Below are 24,091 nucleotides of genomic sequence, written 5' to 3'. Positions count from 1 at the left end.
GAATACTCACACAACATTGTTTCTTTTCTTTATTGGGAATGGGATGAAATTTAAAATCCAGTGTACAAGTAGTAAAAATCGCTGAAAATCTTAAACGTACAACTCTCACCTACTGTAACAAAATGAACCGATTTAAATAAGGTTGTCTTTAAAAAGATTGTTTTTCTCAACTAATTCATTATAAAACAGGCAGTATTTCAAAAGGGATGTTTCCATCACCCAGGATGAATTGTTTGTGCTTCAATTTTTTTAAAGGAATATTCATGACAAAAAATAAAACCTACTGGTAAGTAGAGAGATTGCAGTATGAACTTTGTACAACCGAACATGCTTTCAAACTCTGTCCAGCGACACACTAAACACTTATCCACATCACTACACCATCACCAATTCTAACAATTAGAAATGGAGCTTTAATAATACTTAGCTCTTTTCATGCTCAAAATTCTTCACAAACATTTAAACAGTCCTAACACTTCTGCAAGTATTATTATCCCCATTTTACGCTCGGGGTGGTGGAGGCAGAGGGGGTTGGTAGTTTGCCCAGATACAGATGGCATCCTTTCCCTCTTGCCTCAGTTCTCCAAGTTCTTTGTCACTTTCTTAATTTTACACTTCACGTACTGGAGAGTCCTAGGAAATGCGGCTGACATGTTTCCGTCTGTGGTTATTAGGCAAGCTGTGCCACTTTGGAAGTTACATGACAAATATTAAATTAACAATCAACATGAAGTCCACATCAGAGGCTCAGAATTGATGTCCTAGAATGCCACAACATCTTAAAAACAAGTTTACTCTTTCTGTAACAAAGTGTTAAGGGCATAAGGACTAATTTTCTCTGCTGTATGGACAAAAAGGACTGTAAAAGTCAGTCACGGTGGTACAAAAGAATAAAATCTGACCCTCATCATCTGTCTGGGAACACTGAAAACCTCAACAGTGGCCCAGCGTGTACTGACATTGTTCAGCAAAAAGAGCATCTAAATGAAATCAAAGTTTCCGTGTGTGCTATCTTACCAGGACATACAAATAACTAAGGTTTTTCCTCTTCTACCCCTCAAATTTGAAAAAATGTCAGTCTGAATTACATCTTAGAAACTGTGTGGAAAAGTAAATGCCTAGCATTGAGCTTCCAAGTATAAAATACAGTATTTTGCTTTCATCTTTCTGTCAATCCCAAATCACATTATTTCAGTAGGTATTAATATTCTGCACAGAAAAGGCATTTTTGATTTTGCCACATTTGCCCTCTTGAATTTTCTACCTTATACCTTGCAGTCTGTGCCCCATTTTGATTTTTATCCTGCCTAGTTTAGTCTTACTCTAAACCCAGCATGATTTCATATTATCCTTTTCAAAAGCTTCAGCTTTGTTCTGCCACTGGACTGTAGGAGCAAAGGATAGCGTTTCAGTGCTTTGCTACCTGATCTATAAGAGATGAGGGATACTAAATTCTGTCACTTCTAACAACAAAATGACCAAGTGTGCAAAATTACATCTCTCTTACAAGCACCTAAAAGGCTACAAAAAGGCACATGAACACTTCGTTACTTGGTTTCTGGTGCCTGATCTTGGCATTTTTAGTGTGTCTCCAATAAATGACATACATTGCACACGTTCCCTTGCAATATGGCAGGAACTTGGGATAAAAATGAAGATCTTCAGAAGTACTTCACAGCTAGCAGTTATTGCTCAGCAGCTCTCTCTCCTTTCAACAAATGCTAGAGCTGCACTACCACCTGTGAGAACTGTGTTCCTACAGCAACCTTACTCCCAAACCTCATTCCCTAATCCACTTCCCCCTTCATTCCCGAACATCCAAATTTCTAGCAGAGGGGAACGATGCATGGTATGTGGGCTTTTTCCCAAACAGATATCCAAAGCTATTCCTGCCTTCTGTAGAGCTGGTAGGCCAGAAAGCATCTCTTTTGCACAGCTGAAGAAGCAAAAATGAGAAATTTGTCCCCCCCTTGGCAGTGCATCCAAAAGGTGGCAGGCTGGCTGAGTACCTCACTTATGGCCATATCCTGAGAGGTGAGAAGCACATACGGCTTCTTTTGACTTCAGGTGGGGACTGTGGATGTTGATCACCAATGGAAATCAGTCCCAAGGCACTAGGCAGGAATGGAAAAGACATTAACAAAGCTGTTCTGATCTCCTATATAGTTGAAATATCAGGCTAGAAAAGTAAGAGGCATTGGCATCTTCCTTGGGGCTTCCTTGAAGGAAAATGGAAACAAAGAAGGGATGCAAGATCCCTGACAAATGTTTGGCTGAAGCCATTTCTCACTGCTTCAAAAATCCAGGAGATTAAGTGATCATAATACACTGATTCAAATGAGCTAATGTTGAAATGTTTCCATTTCAGCCAAGTGCAATGCACTTGTGCACTGTGTGAGAGTGGCAGGAGCCCACAGGCCTGCTTGGGCTCCACAGGGTTTTACAGGATGATTTTCATCTCAGAACACCAGTTTTGTGATGTGAGCCAAGCATTCACACCCAGCCTGCGCTAAGCCAGGTTGAAACACTGGAGTGAATGCATGTTCACATCACACTGGACTTACAGCTGCCTTGAAACTGCAGCCCTGAAAAAAAAAGTTAAAAAAGAAAAGGCTGACGCTTTGGCAATTCATTATCTGTCACGTAGTCCAAAAGCCTCAAAACGTATCAGTAGCTCGACTAGTGGCAATTCACTATTGCATGACTGGTAGTCACAAAGAAAGCATTTCTTAATAATTAAAGCAGTCATACTGATTGGGTGCTTTTTTCACAATTCCTCCAGATCAGTTAAATCCACGACTACTTTCAAGAACAGAGTGTCATCTCTAACATAGGTATTCTTTGTGTTCTCCAGAACTGTGTGCGGCACAAAGCGTGGACATCCAGAGGCAATATTCATTTCTCCATCTGGCCTTTTGAAGCTGCTGCTATTGGGGTCAGCTCTAAAGATTTCCACAATGTGATTTTTTTTCCCACTTTGGTCCAACAGCATAAGCGTAACTTTTTGCTTGAAAGGCCAAGGTAACAGTGAGTCAAACTCGCCTCTCATGACTACAAAGTAGAGTGAGACGTGTGTTCCCTTGCCTGAGCCATCCCCATTCAGATACGCTCTTGCACATAACCTGTACCCACAGCGGCTGGTGTAAAAAGGCTGGCTGAATATAGAGAGCACACGGCCTTCCACTGCTTCTTTTTTCTTCATCTTGTAGTCCGTGATTTTCCAAATTAATTTCCCACTGTAGCACGTGCCTTCCAAAAGCTTGAATCGTTCTTCATTTTTATTGAGCTGTGCTTTGTGAATATTGATTTGGAGATCATGTTTGCTGGACTGGCTTTCCAGAACAACTGGAAAAAAAATGAAATATTCAGTAAAATAAAAGCGTCAGAACACTGGATACAAAGAGTGACCAGACTGGAGCTGACTACGTAAGAACAATACTGAGGAGAGACTGTTAACTATTGCTAACAGCACTGCAGCTGTTGACTTTTTAAAATTATTATTATTGTAATTGCAGCTGGTAATTGAACAAGGTGAAACATGACTGCAAGCCAGCTTTAATGTTTGATGACAGACACTGCCACTGCTAACATCACAGTGCTCCATCCTCACCAAACCCAGTGCCTCAGGAATTCAGGAGCTGGGCCCTGTGGTGACACTGTGAAGTAGGGGAAGGTGGGAGGATGTAGCACACGCTACCACAGGTTGGTCTTAGAAAGCAAGAATTAGAAAGTTCTTTCTGCCTAAGAGTCACAACTGACTGACTGCAGTACCAGAGCCTCTACTTAGCCACCACAACACCAGCAAAAATCCCAAACCTATGCAGAAAAGAGACAGAAGTCCCAACATACCTAAGCGCTGATCGTATGTCTCCATAAGGGCAATCTTCTGTTTTACATTTTCAATTGTGTCAAACAGGGGTCGCAAGTCTAATTTACTTTGCTGCTGGTTTGCCATCTGTATTAACTGTTTCACCTGGGATTCCAGACGTGCAGACTTATCCAGGTGACTGGCAAGAGCCTTCCCAGTTAATGCCATTGGAAGAGGGTTGGAAGTAGAGACAAGAGACATTCATAAAATCAGCCATTCCATTTGAAATAAAGAAGCCTTCAACATGTCAGCAATACCAGCTACAATGCACAATCAGAAGTAGTCTGCTGCCTTAGGAACATATCCAAATGCTCCCTCTTCTGGCATTTACTGACTGAGAAGCCATTCCTCGTTCAGATCCATTGACACTGCACTACTTCATTCAACTACTTATTCAAATTTACACCTTCCTATTTACTATGATCTAGCCATGGGGATTTATTCAGTGTTTTTGCTGAGATCAGATATCCAGACTTCTTTATTGGTTGAAAGGAGAAGACAATATTGTACTGTAAAAAACAACAGCAACAACAAACCAAAAAGGCCTTGTGAAATGTCTGGGAAACGGTATTTGTTATTGTCTTGCTATTAATGACAACTGGATAAACATATTTCAGGATGCAAGAAAGCAATTGGCCAAAAAGGTAAAATCAATGTCTCACCTGTGTGCTTACCATCAAGTTGCTATTTTTACCAAACAGTTGGGTAAACTGCCTGAATTCTTTCTCACACTTTTTAACAGCCTCTGCTAGCTGCTGGATTTTAATCTCTTTAGATTCCAGGCTCTTGTACAGGTCAGATATCTACAGACAGAAACAGAGAGACTAAAAACTCCAGGCACACCAAAACACCCAATGATTGCATTAAAACACATGTGATAGTACAGGAAAAAGTAGAAAAGTTTACAATGCAAAATCTTTAGCTTAGTTAGATAATTCAAACTTGCTCTGGCAAGTACTGAACATCCCTGAATCTTAAACCGGACTAGCTGCTGCCCAGCTTACAAAGCAAGATGTTTAAGCCACTGTGTTAATGTGGATTTAGGCAGGAGGCTCTGCACTGCTCTGTACTTCCTCTACAGAAGGGACAACTTGGGCATCTAAGGGCTCCTTTTCAAAGCAGTCTGACTGGTCTCTGTAACCTTAAAATGCTCTATCCACAAACCTTGAGGCAACTGTAAGAAGAGGCTGAGAGGCAAATGAGATGAGTGATGGCAATGAGCCTCCCCTTGTGCCTGCTGGAGAATATACGTGCCTGAGCACAAAGAGGTTTCCATCTAATTGCCTGACTTCACTAGAAGAGCTTATTCTGACTTCTGAGGTGTGCAAAGACAATAAAAACAGTCTTTTAAAGTGTAGTTGAGCTAAAATAGGCAATAAATGCAAAATCTCATATCATCCTCCAAGCAGCCAAGAACTGTTGAAGAATGCTCATTAAATATGACTTACCTGTTCTTCCAATCTAGAGTTCTTGTCTAAAATCTGCAGCATGTGTTCCCTCAGGGCACCATTTTCATGTTCCGCAAGTTTCCCTCTTTTAACCTGAGTGAGGCAGGGGGAGAAGTGAAAGAATAAGTGAATAATCAGATGCACAGATTTGTGAAGCTGGTGGGTAAAAAATACATTGACACAAGCATTTAAAACATCCCCTCTGTGCTTTGGAAGTCAGGGAACTGCAGTACTGGTTCTCTGTGGTAGCATCTTAGCCAAGACTAGAAATAGTTGTGAAAGTACAAAAAATGGTTATTTTGATTAGTTATTCTGATTGGTTTGGAGCCCCAAAGCAAGCAAAGACTTATAAAACAGTACCTTTATAAGACAGCCATACTGCTTATACGGGCAGTCCACTTCAGTCTCAGGACACACAGTGTGATGCTTTTCAATCTGTATATAGTAACAAAAAGGCTTGTAATAAAATAAATATTAAAATACTTATTGCACTGATAAAATCTGAATACTTGCATAAAGGGTGAATGAAGGCCATTATAATGACTGATCACATAAAAAGGAAAATGAATATTCAGAGTCAATAAGTGAGCCTGGTATTCTCCCGTACTGCTAAAAACCGGTGCTTTGCCATGACCAAATTCCTCATTTGTCAGGTGGGACACATATCACTTACAGGACCAAACAAAGAAAATACTTGGAGTGATGAACATCTATTGGTGCAAGCCAATGCTTGCGTCTTTGATGCAAGTTTCAATTTTCATAGAAGTGTGCAATTTGCTGAATCACAGTATGTGAAAGAACTACTAGTACCTCCTTTTTCAGAATTATTTGTGAGCAGTTTTGGAGACAAGGCACAGGATAATCAGGACAGTCATCTTTCTCGTGATTCTGGGGAAAAAAGAGAAACAACACAACAGTTTGCATTTTTGTAAAGTAGTATACATAAGGGAAGCTAATAATTTGGCATGCAAAAAGTAATCATAAACATGCATGTACAAGCCCCATATCACATTGCTGTTCCTAAGAGAGCAACAGTAATTGGTATCATTTAAAGCAAATTTATTATGCTTTCTCCTTCAGCTACTCAGCCAAATTTTGCTTCATGAGTTGTAAAACCCCACTGCCATGCTAGAAACCTTTTACTCAGAACTATTAAGAGGTAAAACATTTGCTATGGACTCCAGGGAATGTTTTGTAACCTTACCTTTATGTTAATTAACATCACATATTTATTACAGTACTGACACATTTCTTCTCGAAATTTACAGTGCTGACTCAAGTGATCTTTCAAATCTTTCCGGAGGATTTGATCACAACATCCATCGTTAGTGCACTGCAGGCTTTCAAACAAACACTGCTGAAGGTGCTCCTGCAACACATAACAGCGAATTAAAGCCCGGTGTGTTTCATCGTACCTCCAGCTGTCCGACAGACACACAGAAATATTTGGCAGTCTGGTAACAAATATAAGTACATGTACACCTTCCTAGTGTGAACTTAGAACTACAGCAAACGTGAAAATTTAGTCCTGTATTTGATTTACACTTTTCATTCAAAAAGATCAAAATGGCCAGTACATCTTGGCAAGTTTTTCTGAATCAACCATCACATTCTGCCTAAGTGTGCAGAAATTATGTATAGACACTATGGATATACTAAAGTGATCTCTGAGCCTCAAGGAGTCTTGGATAGCTGGAGCAGTGTGGCTTGCTGTCATGGCTCTGGGATTTCCCTGGCCTCAGGCCCTGCTTAACAGCATGGCAGGGAGGTTACACTGAGCACCAACCCTCTAATCTCTTTTGTGTCTCCCTTCCTGGTGACGCATCACACTGCACAGACATTCTGATGTGAGTTATCCTTGCTATTTTTATGATATTTAAATTCCCATGTTATTGTTTTCTCACTATTACATAGAATCCCTCACTCACTGTGATCCTCCTGAACTTGCAAAATGATAGATGCATTCAGAGCTACATAAAGCAAATGGTTCTTATTAAACAAACAAAGCAAAGCTGGAATAAGCTTACAGCCATAATATTTTAAGCTTAGCTATTCGCTGTAACAAATATTAAGTCATAGTCTATGCACTTAAACCACATTGCTACAAAAACTATGAAATCTAAAGACAATACAGAAATTTATCTTATAATACACAAAATTTGCATGAAAATCAAAGGCTTCAAAATTTGATTGAGCAAACTCACCTGATATCTCCCCAGAATTATTTTTGAATTGCAGTCAGGAAAGTTTTTGCAGAACACATGCAAGTTCAGAACTTCTCTTTTACAACAGTTGTCTTTGAATACCTGCAAAGGAGTTAAACCAGTCTTCACATACAGTTATATGGGATGTTATAAAAAATATAAAAAACAGATCTTGGTAACAGATAAAAGTCCATGTCGAAAAAAACCTGCAACAAATCTTTCAAGCACCCAAGTGTAGACTCCATAACTGTGAGAATGGTTCTTCATAATTCTTATTGAAAATACCATCAAAACCACAAACTAAAACATATACTGTGAATTTTCTGGTAGACATAGTGTTTTTCCCCCATGTAGTTATTCCACGGGTGCCAATCCACCTCTCAGCCTGCAGGATCAGGAGCTACAAAACCAGTGCAGAGCTACAGGCCCCGAAGACCACGCCAGCTCTGTGTACTGTTCCAGCAGTGCAGAGCACCTTTGGGATGGCGACGATGTTCAGACATCCCATCTATAGGCTCTTAGAAACAGCACTGCTCCCAGTTGTGTAAGCAGAAACAAAGTAAGCTCCCAGAGCAAACTTTCAGTCTTATTTAGAGATCTACCTATACAGAGCATTATACAGCTGCTCTGACTTCTGTTACTGTCATTAAGATTTCCACAGGGTAGAAGATAGGGAGTGAAAAACGACTATTACACGGACAGTCTGATTACAATTTCATCTGAGGAGTAGGAGAGAGAGAGGGGAAGGAAACACTTGATTTCTCTGGGAAATTCATTTTGGCAGGATCAAGTATGTAGCATACTTTCAAGCTTTGGCATATAAATAAGAACAAATGTATCCATTACAAATATTCAATAGGTTACAAAATAAGAAATATGAACTTGTCTTTTCTTCTAAGAAGTTACCAAAAAGCAAATTAAGTCTGCTGGGTTAATTAGATACTACTGAAATAGTCAATGCAGCAAACTAGAACCAAGTCAAAAATCAAAGACAATTAAATAAAAAAGATCCCCCAGCAAGTCTGGGGATAAAAAAGTAAGCCAATAAACTCTCTCTATAAAATATAAAACTCCACTATAAAAACATCCAAAGACTAGAGAAGATTTAAAACACTGTGAAACTATTTGACAGTTTACTGGAATACAGAGGACAGAAACAAAATAAGTTCAGAACACGAGGTGTAAAATGAAGCTTTAACTGTACATCCCAATTTCCTTTCTGAGAGAACATCAGTGAACATACAGTTACATTCAGCATTGTTTCGTACTACAAAAACTAGTTTTCCCCTGACGACTAAAAGACTCAGATCCACCTAGTTCTCATCTGTCTTGCTTTTTCCTTGCAGGTGGTCACTGCTGAAGCAACTGCAACTACAGCCACTTACCTCGTGCATTTTTATTGTTTCTTTGTCGACAGGGCAGGTGGGTACTGCATTCAATTCTCTAGATTAAAAGAAAAGTTGCATTAACCCAAAGAAAATTTGATTTATTTTACAAAATGAGGCTATGCTACAATCTGACTCTGGCAGAAGTCGATGCCTCAGTGGCAAGTAGATGCCTCAGTGGCAAGGCAGAATATTCACATAATGTGAATGGCTGAATTTCAATATGGCAAAGGGTGAAAGGGAGGATTTCCCTCCTTCATTTTCATGAAGCCTTTTAAATGGTCAGCCACACCTTGAAGTCTGAATTTCAGTATCTCTTATTGCAAGATTTCATTCCACCTGTTGAAACGTTTCTTACAAAGCATCACAGAAGATGCTTTATACCAAAGCAATACTTAGTTTGTGAAATCACTAATGTTCTAGTTTGTTAAACTATCCAAGAAATACACACCTGGTCCTGTTAATTGACTAGCTCCAGAACAGAATGCTAAACCAGGCATACCTTCAGTGTTCAGAAAAACGGTTGGGCTTTTGCACAAGTGCCAGGTAGTACAGAATACAAGCGAAAACAGCCTTGCTACATGGACTGGTACTTGAAGAAGGTGGTCACCTAACAAGTAAGGATGAGGAAAAGGCAGAAGTGTTTAACTGTGACTGGGGCTGTGGCTGGCTGTGGGATGGTTGCCAGCGGTGCTCCCCAGGGCTTGACTCCAGGGCCAGACCCGTTCAATGTTGCTGCCAATGGTCTGGGTGCAGCAACGGAATGTGTCCTCAGCTGGCTGGCTGATGGTGCTCAACTGGGAGGTGCTGCTGGCTCCCTGGAGGGACGAGAGGCCTTGCAGGGGATCTGGATAGGTTGGAGCCCTGGGCGATCACTGACAGCACAAAGCTCAGTGCAGGATAAGGTTGGGTGCTGTGCCTGGACAGCGTGATGCAGGCCATGGGCTGTCTGGTCTGGGGAAGAGGAGGCTGAGGGGCAGCCTCGCTGCTCTCCGCAGCTTCCCAAGGCAGGGAAGCACAAAGGGAGGTGCCGGGCTCTGCTCCTGGGTAGCAATGGCAGGATGCACAGGAACGGCATGGAGCTGGGCTGGGGAGGGTCAGACTGGGCATGGGGAAACATTTATTTACCCTCAAGGTGGTCAGACACTGGGACAGGCTTGCTAGAGAGGTGGTTGATGCCCCACGCCTCTCAGTGTTTAAGAGGCAGCAGGGCAATGCCCTCAGTAACATGCTTTAACTTTTGGGCAGCCCTGAGGTGGCCAGGCATTTGGACTTGATGGTATTTGAAGGTCCCTTCCAAATGAGCTATTCTACTCTATTTTAAAAACCAATGCAAGAAATACAAAATCCAACATAGCACACCCCAGTCCTCTTTAAAGAAGTTAGAGGGAAGCAAATGAAACCAACCTTAATCTAACCACCAGTACCAACCAATAATGTGAAATAATGCAAAAAGAAATTCACCTGAATAGTACAATAATAGAAAGGCAGACCTAGACATAAACAGTGTCTCTCTTAATAATGTTTAAGTTTACATAAAATATTTTCTTATGCTGTCTTCCATGCAGTTACCAAAGCAATTCCATATTCCTTACCAGCACCAGGTAAGGTTGTTAACGATACCTTTAAAAGACTGAGTGTGCAGTCATTAAATTCAACAGTTTCCACTGACTCCTACGTATTAGCAGACGATTACTATTATTGTGGTATTTACTGTTGATTTATGAAAGGTGCTGACTTCTGTTCAGAACAGGAGGACGGGGAGCATGTAGATACAGAAGGAGTCTGTACTAACCGCAAAGCAAGAATGCACTGCTGGCAAAATCGGTGCCCACATCCTGTCTGGTGGGGATTGTGAAGGACTAGGTGGCAGTAGGCACACTTGTACCGGTCCTCTAAGGTTTCCACAAACTTGTAATCAGCATCAGGTTCGAAGTCCAGAGAAACAGCACTGGCGGAGTTCTGGCGTGTGAAGATGCCTGAGAGACCAGTGAGTTCGTCACAGGCCATGGAAGCTGCACTGAAAAACCAGATGCAGGAAGAATCCTGTTAAATGCTCACAGTCGGTCACGTCACCTCAGCTACAGCTTACAGCAGACTGCCAACTGTCTGAAGGTTTTCATTTGCAGAAAGGTCCAACAGATTTCAGAGGGAAATGGGGCATCGACTACAGAAGAACAACTCAAGGCTCAGAGGACCACAAGACGATGTTTACATGACAAGCACTAAACCACACTTTGTAAGAAGCTTCACAATCTGAAAACTATTCCCCAGAACAGAGTAAAAATAATCCTTAATTCCTTAATCTTTTTGCAGCAGCTGATAGTCTCAAAAAAAAAATTAAAACAGTCAGAGGTTCGGTCGGGGAAAGCAGGGGCCAAGTCGTGACCTTAATGTTTGCCAGGAAAGTCTACACTTAACATAAAGCCCTCCCACGTGGTATTCCAAATTCATTGTGCTGGTGCAAAGCAGAAGACAGCTTTGTGATTCATGGCAAGGAGCTTCAAAAAAAAAAAAAAAAAAAAAAAAAAGAGCAAGATTTTACCTTCAGTTTAGGTGTTACTGGTGTCAAAGCCTCTTAACTTGACATCTTTCTTTTCCCAGTTGATCACTCATAGCAGTAGGCTATACTCCTATTTTTTTCAAAAATTTACTTAATTACGTGCACGTTCTTGGCTATATTAATCCTGCCTGCACAATGTGATGGGAAAAAAAAAGTAAGATTGCAATCAGAAACGTGATATAGGTTTTTCACTCAATGTATAAAAGCTCACAGACAACAGATGAATGCTATGTTAGTTTTCTAATAGGAAAAACAGCAACATTTGTTTCCAGCTCTAACAGTCACAAACCTCAATGCTTGCTGCTGGTCCTTCACTCTCACAGTACTTTTTTGCAAGTAGCCCAAGACCTAGAGCTGCTCAGGTTTTCATTTCTTGCAGCTCCGCATTCAGAAGACATTTATACTCACAGGATGTGTATAAACACGCAGCGCCTGCCACAACCACCTCCTCTTAAATAAAAGACATAACTCAAGAGTTTGCTCTTCAGCTTGTGTTTCTGTACTTCGTTCCTGACAGCACAAAACTCACTATGAACAGGCATTACGATGAGGCAATTAAAACACTTACCCTCCATCTAAAGCACTGCCTGTAGGGTTATAGCCATGCAGAAGCTTTTTATTTGCATGAACTCTGAGGCACCCTGTGACAGATCTTTGGCTATCAGGATACTTCACGGGGAGGTGCTTGATTTTGTGGCCGCACTTCAGCAGGCTTCTTGCCTGCGGGCACATCACCCTCCCTGTCAGTCACCCGAGTCACTTTTACTGGCAGCAGCACCACCCCGAGAGGTCTGACTCAGCTCCCGCAAGGTCACCGCGGATACATGCTGCTTTAGCGGGGGAAGCAGGGCTGGCACGTCACCATCAGCAACCCCACAGCTGGCATGAGGCAGCACGCCAAGTGCTGATGCACTGGCACGCCACGTTCAGCTGTGGGCTGCTGGCCTAAGAAAGCAGTGATGAGCACAGTGCAGCATGGAGCTCAAGCATCTCCTGGGGCTCATAAAGCAATGTGCATTTTCTTCGCTGCTTCGAAATCCCACTCTGGGCAAAGAAATCCTGCAGGTAGAGAGCTGAATCTCCTTGTAGGCTCAGTGGGGCGCCCACCCACCAGCCTGCAGGACTGGATGTCAGGCTTGTCAGGCACCACTGATCATGTAATCTGACCCTTCCTCCTCTGAAAACAGGGTTTCTATTCCTCTGGTGCTTACTAAGGAGTGATTTGATTTTCCTCGTGCCCAGTGGGAACCCAAAGAGGAAGCCCAAAGGGCTTAACAGCCTCGTGTCTCAGCCCAGCAGCAGAGGGCTTTCATAGCAGGTGAGCAGTGGCCACGGTGACCTGTGCAGCATGAGCCACCTGCAGGCAAATCTCCTATGAACCCACTGCTCAGTGGGAACCCCAAAACATATTTCCTGCCTCCTGCTTACAAATGCCCCTTCCCACTGAAGTAACACCCGGTCTTAGCACTCTCCAGGACTCACATCACCCAGTGTTATGGATTTATCAAGTTGATGCTACACTATGTAAAAAGCACATACACACACAAAATCTACCATTATCAACTTTTGCCTTAAAGGGTCTACCCCAAGACCCATCCACACCCAGACAACTTAGGACATTTACTGTCGCCACCAGCTGTTTTATGACTGCTGTAGGGTTGGTGGCCATTTTTGTGAGGAAACAGGCCAAAGGAGGTGTTTTTGTGAGGCAACAGGCCACATGGGGCACTTTTGTGAGGAAACAAGCCAGGTGGGGCACTTTTGTGAAACAAATGGACCATGTGGGGCATGTGATAGAACATTTTGTGAGAGAACAGGCCATACGAAATGCATTGGCTCCGTTAAGGACCCCAAGGCAGCCTCAGCCCCTTGATGGCCCAGTGTCTTCCTGCCATTTCCTAGCACAATCCTTCAGCCCCAGGTCAGCTCTTCCACAGGGCTGGAACTGAGAGATGTTGGGCATAACTCAGAACAGGGGCACTTTTTGCCACATGTGGAAGCCAGGCCCACTGGGCTAGGTGAACCCCGAGGAAGGCTGAGGTGATGCCTGGGTGACAGACCTGCCGCCAGCCAACGCTTGCCATGACGCATCCCCACCGCCACCACAGCGGCTCTGGGCTGGCCTAGGAGCCTTGCTTCCCCTCCCAGCCTGCGCCTGTTCTCTTTGAGCTGAAACCAGTGGGAAACCATTGGGGGAAAAAGCACATTTTGTGAGTGTGCGCCTGCCGCTGGTTGACTGAATCAACTTCCTGCTTGCGCCAGTGCCCGGCCCACGCTGGAGCTGAGGTGTGCTTTCACTTCTGCCTGCTCACGGCCACGAACAAAGCAAAGGCATCCTCTCTTTGCATATGTGGCGAGTTTTTCTGGTGTGTGTGTGAAGTGCAATGTCGTTTGAAAATACACAGTGCTGGTGGGCCTGTGCCGCATGGCGATGCTCTTGCAGCAGCCGCGCACGACAAAGATGCAGAGAGACCCCACTGCAGAAGCACCCCAGAAAATGAAACAATCTATAGGCACTGAAAACCTATATGTCAGAATTGGATTTCTATACAACAAGATTAACAGAATTAACTTTGACCTCACATGAGGGAAGCAGTTTGAATCAGAAGCTAAGCCCAAGCCCTGCAAAGAGGTACCAAAGGGTGGGAGCTGAATGGCAGTACAGCACAAAGAGCTCGCTGCCATGCCCCCATGTCGTTTCAGCATCCCAGCCCTACCTACACTGACAGCAGAATATGTAAAACACTTCTGGAACAACTTTTATATATAACTGTGTTGCATGCAGATGCTTTCATCTCACTGGAAATAATCCAAGGTGAAGAAATTTCGTAACACAAATACAGTTTCTTCACTGGGGGCTATCCAGTTTTAACTGCCAGTTTTAACACCAGACAAAGCCCAAACACTTCTGGAAAAATAGTCCACACTTGGCATATCTTGCTGTTCAGAAATGGAGTAAGACACAGGCAGAACAAAACAAGAAAAATCAACATGGGCATGACTTTCTATCACATGGCCATTATATTAACATTTCTAAACACACATTAAAGCAGTTCCCCCCAGTAGTGATGCTGCCTGTCCACGTCACCAGCAGTCAGAAAGGAGAAGACACAGTGTGCAGCACTGATATTGAACTGTCACTGAGAGATTAACATATTTTTTAGCCACGTACTTACTGCACACAGAGAAAAATGCCCCTATAATGTGGTAGTTCTTTTTTAAGAAAGTATGTTTTTCCTGTTTTCTCTCATGTGAATCTAAGTTCCCAAGAGAGGTTATTGCATTGCCACATGAGCTACGAGCACATCAGCCACCACAGCTGGCTGTTGCACTGAAATGTCCAGACTTGTAGACCCTAGGCACAGGCACCAAATGCCATCGTGCCTTGTAGACATAGAAGGGCAAGTATGTGAGTTGTTATTACAGGTTTGGTCATTACACTTGGACAAGAAAACAGGATGCTTAGTCCTGCTGGCTAGCAAATAAGAGATGCTACCAGCTGAGAGCACAGTCGCAGTTGGGTTCACTGTGTAAGGGAGGATAATGCTCAGCTATTCTCCAGGGGTACTGCTCAGTAAAATACTCTGAGATCACTTCCTTACCTATCATGCTTCCATGAAATACATGTAACAGGGCATGAAAATAAGTTATATACCTGTATTCCTACACCCTAGCTTTGGTTCAGCACTATTCCTTTGCTCCAAGATGCTTGCTAGGGACAGGCCTTAGAGGATGCCCTGTCCCTCCCTCTGAAGATAATCTACCTTGTATAGCTTATCACAACTGGAAGCCTGCCTTAGACATGACAGGGAAAGTTTTGTAAAAATCAATACACGTTAGAGGTCTAAGATCAATTTACTTCATTGGGAGCTGACAAACAGAAATATGATGGAGGGGACCATACCCTCTCCAAGCTGCCTTATCAACTAGGTAGATTAGCTGCCTCCTGTACTTTTGAATTAAAATAACAACGTTATATGACTTACTAGTAATAGAAGGTTTCTCCACAAAAACAGTGCATTTTGGGAACAACAAAGATATGCCCCAACTCTTTAACATACACATCTGAACAGGTAGAAGTCTGCTAAAGGAGTACCATTAATGTCTGCTCACATTTCAAATACATACTGATTGAAGATACAGTAGAATATATTGAACCATAGAAAGAAAAGTAGATGATGCCACCTGACATCACTGCTGGATCATCCTTGTCCCTCCTAACCCAGGAAGAGTTACAGTATCTTGACCACTGATGACAAAATGCACTTGCAGAGTCCCTGCAGGGGAGAAGGAGCCTGGGTGCACCTCTTGTGGCCTCTCAGCCCTCATGTCACAGAGGAAAAGGATCCAGCACAGACTTACCACTGATAAGCAGGGCTAACTCCTTCTTCACCTGGCAGCAAATCAACCCCAAAAGCTATGCTGCTATTCTCCTAATTACTTAAAAATCACAGTGCAGTGACCAACTGGTATCCACAAAAGGGTACTTCTAACAGCAATCATTTCCTATCGGATACATGCCTATGACCCCATAGAGCATGTTGCTGCAGAGGGCAGCAGAATCAAATTTGTTTTCATCCATATATAGACAATGCTATCCCATTCAAATTCCAGTATTACCTTATTCTGAAAGCGCAATAAAACTTTACTAAGCAAGCATCAATTTGCTAATCTCCAAAGGGAAATTTTCACTAAGTGGAGTAAGGCAGTATGGTTTCCTTAAGCATTACAGTAAATCCCAAAGCATTACAAAAACAAACAAACAAACAAACAAACACTTGACTTCATTATTTTTAAGGCATAGATTACAACACAGATAGCACTTTAAAAATTAAAAAATACACTCATACAACTAACAAACCATATCGGGTGCTGAAGTATCTTTGATTTTACAGCCAGGCTGCTTATTTGCTATTTTCCCTGAATTTCCTAATCACTCATTCATTAATTTTATATCATCAATAAACCTCTCTACATCTAACCAACACGATGTTATGTTGCAGCAATATGGACTTTTGTCTTAAAATAATTTCATTCACAGCTGGAAATTAATGTTCTTCCTAACACTGCTGGAGGTCGTGTTCAAGAGTCATTAAAAAGAAGAAGAAATCAATGAAACTACCCTATAACCTAGATATTAAAACAAACCAAAACACAACACACTTCTTTTTTTTTTTCAATGGCTGCATTTCAAGCCAGTAAACCCTGATGGTCCTCAAGAAAATACTGTATAGGTTGTTCTCTACCAGACCACTGTGCCACAGAACCGAGCAATTCTTTCATTTCACATTCACTTCTGCATTAACACATGGATGTTTTACCGTCTTCCCAAGCACCAGCAGAAATTCATGCAGGAAAGCAGCCAGCACGTCTCACTGCTCTTACAGCCCGGCAGCCAGCGCAACAGTGCCGGTGTGGCGGGTGAGCGCCGTTCCTGAGACCTTTCAGAGTCTGAAGCCTTCTAATGCAGCCACGCAGCACTCACACATCCCCCTGCACCAGCTAGTACCTGAAGAGCCACTTAAGGATGACAAAAGGTTATAACAGTATTAAATTCTTGCCCTCATTAACAAGACGTGTTTTGGTAGGACTGTACCTGGAAACTGTAGCTGATCCTCAATGGGGAGAAAACGAGAGAGAGACAGAGAGAGAGAAAGAGAGAGAGTGCGCACGAGCCTGAGCTTTGTGGTTAAAACAACAGTACGAGCATTTTAAAACAGCAAGGGAGTGGAAATCCCCTGGTGTAGCTTTGAAAAGATCACGGCTAAAACTGTTTCAGAGGTGCTAGGACAGAAGCAAGCCATTGAAAAGTATTTTTCCTTGCAGCGTTGATGTAGTGACTGCATAATTTTCTATTTGGAGTAGCATAAGGTTACCAAGAACTTTTCTCACAGCTTTTGCCCAAGATACAGAGGAGTCTTCACATTGATAGCATCACTGTCACGAAAGCGGTGAGCGATGTGATGAAAGGAAAGACAAATGGTCAGCAGGAATCACTTCAGGATGAAGGTCCAGCCCTACAAATTCCTACACAAGCAGCCCTTGTGGGCACAGGTGGATCTGCTTGCTGCAGGAAGCCGAGGAAACTCCACCAGCTCGAACACGGAGCTATTTACAGGAACTTACGCTCAAGGCTGCATGGATGTTTTACATTTAAACTGAACTTTCCAACTGAGATAAAAACTAATTTTATGAAAATAAATGTTTATATTTGGATTTGCAATAACTAAAGCGGCCATACATCCTAATTATTTCATAGCCTGAATTTAATTGCACAGAGTATTCCCGGCAGCCTTCACCTCCACAGACTGTGTACGTCACCCTCCTTTCCCCCGACCAAGCCACACTTCCCCTCCCGCAGTGCCACAGGCTCCATCTCTAGCCCCTCCGCTGGCTTTCTGTTCTCTTCTTTTAATTTATTTGGTATGTTAACAAAGAAAGCCATCAGCTTGAGTACTGGGCCTTGGCCTGGTCAGTTAGGTAAGCCCCTAACTAAGCAAAGTGATAACAACTACTTGCCCCCACAAAGTATCTTATTTTCTATAAAAGCAAAACATTTTAGCACACCTGTTATTTAAAATACGGGTATTCCAAAGAAAGCTTCCATTCTGTCTCGTAGCAAGCGCCACACATACTCTCCTTAGCCTTTTCCCTTAGATTAAGCTTGCTCCCAGAGCATTTCGAACCTGGTTCAATCACTATCTCCCCTCCCAGGAGGCATTTCAGCTTACCACGTTTTCCTGAACCTTCCCTGAAGCCCTGGAACAGCCACGTCATCGCTGAGGTCAATACAATGCTGGCAAAGTGAAAGGCATCTATTTGAAGGCATGCTTCTTCTTTATGTGATCAATTAAACTGATCCAAGATGCATTTTGAGACATAGCCTAAGCCCTCTTCTGTGTTTAAGCTTTATAAAACAGAAGGCATCATTTCGTCCTTGGTCAAGCTGCTGGCTAGGCACAACCTCTGCAGGCTGAGATTAGGAGAGCGAAACAACTCTCACAGGGACTCTCCTGGAAACCAGCAGCCGTGGAGGATGCACCCCCCAGTCCCACCGGTGTTGTCGGGAGGCAGTGCTGCAGAGAGCCTAACGCAGTGAGCGCAGCTCCAGGAAGCGCCATCTGCTTCTGGGAAGCTTTGGGGAAAACCCCAAATGGAGAAGTTGAGTAGGAGCAGGATCTTCATTTTAAACAATTTCACTCTGCAGATGAGTAGCAGGCGATGGTCCAGTCTTGTTCGTGGGCACCCCTTGACTTCCTCCAGTGCTAAGTGCAGCACTGAGGACTGACCGAGGCAGGAGGAACCAGCAAGGAGCATCAGCAAGTGCAAGCACGCATGGCGGGATGATGGTAAGTGAAAGGACAGAAGGGAATTTAGGAATGAGGGGAAAGAAACAAAGATGTGGGAATAACATAAACAAGCAAAAAGTACTGACATGAGGCAACAATAAGGGATGGAGAGCAAGATGATTAACATTTTTTTTCTTGAAGTTTGTCAAAACCAAAGCGAAGTCCTCACTTTTCCTAACAAATTATAGGCCACCACACGTTTTGCATGCCTAGGCCCAAGAAGCTTTTAACGTTACCTCTCCTTCCCCACCACGAGGGCAGGGCGCACACCGTTCAGTCACTGTGGCCATCAGCACCTGTTCAAGGCACAGGAGTCTTGTTTTAATTCTCCAAGCACACAACTGTCTGACTTGGTCTTAATGAGTGACTTAATCAGCACGCATACAGAAATCTGAATAAACTTGTGTGGTGGTTTAGCTATCCGAATTACCAGGACAAAATCAAATCCTGCTAAGTTCTCCAGGACACAGGAGATTTTGGCAGGCCACCCACTTCTCAAACGCTCACTACTTCCAGGGGTTAAAGACTTCTTTTACCACAGCTGCAGGCATTCACGAGCCCAGTGGATTTTGCTCAGATACATGCATGCATCTGATGACATACAGATACACATTTCTTAGCTCACTGATAGGGAAATCACAAATGTCAGAAGCCAAATGGCAGCAGTGACCCCATGAACTTGCTGTTGGGGAAGTGATGACAGTGGAGATTGTCACCATTGTCTTTTCTTAAAAACAGGAAAGGGGAAAGGACACGTTCTTAAGAAGTCCTGATGAGATCAAACATGACATGCTGGAGGTTTACAGAGGCAGAGATGGGGTGGTGCTCTCGCACAGCCCGTTATCAGGTGAGCTGCCACATAAGGATGCTAACACACTCAGGGCAGCACCCAGCCCCGCTCTTGCTGTTGGCACCAGTTTTAGCTTTATTATATATATAATTATAATATATATATATATATATATATAAGTTTTAGCTTTATTATACATTTAGCTTTACTTTACTAAACAGCATTGCTGCATTTTTAGCGACCTTAAGGTGTGCCTCATGCATCACCAAGGTCAACGTTGGTAATTCCTCAGGGAAAAACTGCCCTGACACAAGGTTTAATGTCAATGACAAAGAAACAGACAAGTTTTCTTCACAGATAGGGCCCAGTAGCCTTGCATAATGTCTGCCATTGAATATGTGTTCTGGTGACCACTGATACCTGCTGCCTCTAGGATGTTAAGAAATGAAACCTCTGATTTTGCTTTCATATTCAGTAAGGAGCACGTTCCAGTTTCAAGTGCATGGATTCATGGTTGGCTTAGGGCAGAAACTCTGTGTCAGAAACTGATAACACAGCCTCTGAGCAGATGAGGCTGAAAACTGCACGGGCTTAGCAATGATAAGACCTCACAGCGACTACTTTGGGCAAAACTACTTTGCAGATTGCTCCTCTCCTTGAGGCTTGTTTCGTCACTAGTTGGCTTTGCGAAATAACAATAATCAGCTTTTGCATTTCAATATTACCTTCCACAAAGTATGGACACAGCAGCACAGAGAACATGGTATGCAGATGTCAATGCACTACAAACATCAACTAGCTTTGAGAGTTCCCCACACAAGGACAAATACGCTTATCTCTAAAGCACTCCGGGCAGTCCCGTATCAAAACCACTGTGGTTTAGGGTGCAGACAGTTTCTCACACACTTATTTATTTGCTGCAAGACTGAGCCGTGGAGACTATGGAAATTTTTGCTACGTCTTTATTAACAATATGCATGACTCAAGTTTCCTTACCCTCCCAAGCAGTGCTGCGCACCAGGGTAAAGAGGTTAGCCTCTTTCCTGGGCTGAGGGAAGAAGGTGGAACAACTGCATGTACAACCCAACCCAGTGCAGACAAGAGTGGGCCGACTAACAGCGTGAGCATTAACTCTTCATGGTCACGAGCCAGGAAACTTGGGAAGAAAAGGACCAGAAAGCAAAACGAGGTTCTGACACTGTCACTGCAGATCAGGGCACAGGCCCAAGGGGGCACTGGATGTGTCAGCGTGCTGCTCCTGGCAGGCCGCTAAGCACTGCAGAGAATGGGATGCCTACAAGGTGAAAGAAAATACCCCTATCACTGCACCTATCAAGAAGATTAGGAGCCCAACAAATTCATACAGACTCCCTGGAGTGCCGGAGAAAGAAATGCTCTCTCCATAGCCAACTACGTATTGAAGATAAATCACCTCTATCTCTATAATCAAAGGGTCAGAAAAAAAGAATCGATGAAGATAAAGGCCTAGGGGTTAGCTTAAAGAAAGGACACGAACAAAGCCAGGGAGATCAAGCACCCAACACGTCTGTAGCTGCACACTGAAGCCATTTTGCAGTTATCCAAACAATACTGGGCACAAAATGAGAAGTTCCTGCCCTATCTGGGACTGGGACTATTAAATTGCTTTGTCAGTGACATGGACAGTGGGACCGAGTGCACCCTCAGCGGGTTTGCTGACGACACCGAGCTGTGAGGCGCGTTTGACTCACAGGAGGGAAGGGATGCCATCCAGAGGGACCTGGGCAGGCCTGAGAGGTGGGGCTGTGTGAACAACATGCTGGTCAACAAGGCCAAGTCCTGCACCTGGGTCTGGGCAATCCCAAGAATAATACAGGCTGGGTGACAAGAAGATACAGGGCAGCTCTGGCGAGAAGGACTTGGGGATGCTGTTTGATGAAAAACTCAACACGAGCCAGCAACGTGTGCTTGCAGCCCAGAAAGCCAACAGTATCCTTCTAAAGTAGCATGGCCAGCAGGGTGAGGGAGATGATCATCCACCTCTGCTCTGCTCTCATGAGACCCCACCTGGACCCCTATGGTCAGCTCTGGGGCCCCCAGCACAAGAAGGACATGGGTGTATTGGAATGAGTCCAGAAGAGGGCCATGAGGCTGATCAGAGGCTGGAACACCTCTCCTCTGAAGACAGGCTGAGGGAGTTGGGGTTGTTCAGCCTGGAGAAGAGAAGGCGCCAGGGACACCCTACAGCAGCCTTCCTGTACCTAAAGGGGGCTGCAGGAAAGCTGGGGAGGGACTCTTGGTCAGGGGGTGCAGTGATAGAACAACGGGGAATGGCTTTAAACTAAAATAGGGGAGATTCAGATTAGGGGTAAGGAAGAAATTCTTCACTCAGAGCATGGTGAGGCACTGCATAGGCTGCCCAGAGAAGCTGTGGATGCCCCATCACTGGAGGTGCTCAAGGCCAGGCTGGATGGGGCTTTGGGCAGCCTGGTCTGTGGGAGGTGCCATGCCCATGGCAGGGGGTTGGAAGTAGATGGACTTTAAGGTTCCATCCAACCAAACTATTCTGTGATTCTGTGACGTGACCTGTAGCTCCTGACCTGGACTGCAGCTCTCTGCTTTTGATGGCTACGCAAAAATTATGCTCCTGTCTTCAGGAGACTGTTTAGCAAGCATGTGGGTGAAATAATGAGCTGTCTGGCTTCTGTTCTTTGAATTCATTTGAAATTCCTTTTGTCGGTGTCTCCAACAACAGCTTCCTACCTTTAAAATCTTGTTCTCTCCTGGATGTTATTTCTCATGCTCTCTAAACTCCGTAATTACTACTTTGGTGTATCTTCCCATGACCTACGCAGTGTCAGCGAGTGCCACAATCTCTTCTTTCTTCCTTCCTGACTTTAACTCTCTCCAGGCAGTTAACACCTCTTCAGCCAAAGCTTCCTGCCAACTGCTCGCAAGTTCACGGTACCGCTGCAGACCATCTTCCTGCAGAAGCTCAGCTCTGGGCCTCTCCTCCAGCATCTGTGCTGGGGATGATGGCCAGCTCGGAAGCAATCCACTGCCTTCCCCACGGCCCCTGCGTTTGGCACAACCAGCCTGGGTTACTCTTGGGTTCATAACCTTCACCTCTCTCTCTCAGCTTAAAGCATTAGATCTCCACAGTGTCTCACCAACTTTTTCTGCTTCGTGTCTACATATGACAGAATATTTCTTGTCTACTTACACACATAAAAGACTTGTCCATGCTCTCATCCTCCTCCTGCTTTCCAGATACCTGGTTCTCCCGTAACGTGATCTGTACTTCTTATTTATCCATCCTCTATGATTCAGGGATCGTTTTTGTAAGCCACAGCTACAACCACACCACCTCTCACTTCTCCACTGCACCAAAACCCCAACTTTCAAAGCCTGTTCTCCTCTCCAGGCTCTCAAAGCCCAGCCTCCCTCCCCATGCTCCACCACCACCTCCAGCCAGACGACGACACCAGGCTCCGCTCCTTAACTGCCATATAGCTAAGCATGCACGTACTGCCAGGGCAGGTGTTGTGGAGGGATGTCAGTCATCCATTCTACCTCACATCTCCTTTGCCAAGCAGCTGCAAACAACTGGCTTCTGGGGAGCTGTGGAGAGCTGGAGGGCCCCTCTGCCTCTGCCCCGATGTGAGCGGCAGGCCGCTCTGTGCTCGCACGCCGTGCTCCTGGCCCTGACGAGTGCTTCTCCCCGTGACAGCAGCGCACGAGATGATAAAGCTGGCAGCGAAGGAAGCTCCTCCAGGGGTGTCAGGCTCTGCATAACAGCCGAGCACTGCAACTCGGGCGAAGATAAAAGGCACCAACACAACGCAGCCGGCGGGGCCAACATGAGGCGCGATGCAGGGCCAGGTGAGCACCAGAGCCTTGTGCTCAGCACGTGAGCCGAGCCAGGTCGGCTGGGGCTGCTCTAAAACACCCGCTGCTGCCTCACCGCCGCCAGCCCCAGCAGGCCTGACCCCAACACACCCCGCTATCCTAGCGTGCTGCCGCAGCCTGCCGGCCACCCCGCAGTTACCAGACACCAGTTCTGAGGGAACCCGCTCCTGGAGGTAGCGGGGGGCCGGGAGGAGACAAGCACGCCAAGGCACTGGGCAGCAGCACGGGCTCCCCATTTCCCCCCTGACCCCAGCACTGCCGCAGCAGACCCCGGGGCTCCGAGCCCAGCCTTCCCGCACCCAAGCCTCGCCCGCAGGCTTCCCGTCCCGGTTACCGGCAGGGGACCGGCCCCCAAATCGCCCCAAATCCCCCCAAACCTCCCAGTCCCGCTCCCCGCTCGCCGCCCCCTCCCCTCGGCGGCCGCGGCACCTGCTGGGCCCCGCCGCTCGCTCCCTCCCGGCCCGGGGGCGTCTCCCGGTGCCTCCCGGCCCCGCCGCACCTGCCCCGGAGCTCGCTGCCCGCCGGGCCGGGGCCGGAGCCGGGGCCGGGGGCACCGGGAGACGCCCCCGGGCCGGGAGGGAGCGAGCGGCGGGGCC

General features: G+C 44.9%; 1 protein-coding gene across 3 annotated transcripts; it reads right to left on the bottom strand.

Annotated features, from left to right (window-relative positions):
• Window positions 1–11: 11 nt before the first annotated feature.
• Window positions 12–24,023, bottom strand: TRAF5 (TNF receptor associated factor 5). 3 transcript variants are annotated; one of them, XM_035322275.1, is made up of 12 exons: window positions 23,995–24,023; window positions 11,451–11,596; window positions 10,701–10,920; window positions 8,906–8,963; window positions 7,521–7,622; window positions 6,521–6,685; window positions 6,127–6,204; window positions 5,677–5,751; window positions 5,317–5,409; window positions 4,531–4,671; window positions 3,850–4,018; window positions 12–3,345 (listed from the first exon to the last, which is right to left on the bottom strand). In XM_035322275.1, exons 3-12 carry the CDS (start codon window positions 10,913–10,915, stop codon window positions 2,768–2,770), a joined length of 1,674 nt encoding a protein of 557 aa, XP_035178166.1. In that variant the 5' UTR covers window positions 10,916–10,920; window positions 11,451–11,596; window positions 23,995–24,023; the 3' UTR covers window positions 12–2,767. The 3 variants fall into 3 exon arrangements, with proteins under 3 accessions (XP_035178166.1, XP_035178168.1, XP_035178167.1); XM_035322277.1 differs by having other exon boundaries at window positions 4,543–4,671; XM_035322276.1 differs by lacking the exon at window positions 23,995–24,023 and adding an exon at window positions 18,200–18,222.
• Between the last annotated feature and the right edge of the window lie 68 nt (window positions 24,024–24,091).

Source organism: Oxyura jamaicensis, chromosome 3 (assembly GCF_011077185.1).
Source record: "Oxyura jamaicensis isolate SHBP4307 breed ruddy duck chromosome 3, BPBGC_Ojam_1.0, whole genome shotgun sequence".
In the NCBI taxonomy this organism is placed as follows: Eukaryota; Metazoa; Chordata; class Aves; order Anseriformes; family Anatidae; genus Oxyura; species Oxyura jamaicensis.
The sequence above is the reverse complement of the archived record's forward strand: the minus strand, read 5'-3'. Positions and strand labels throughout refer to the sequence as shown.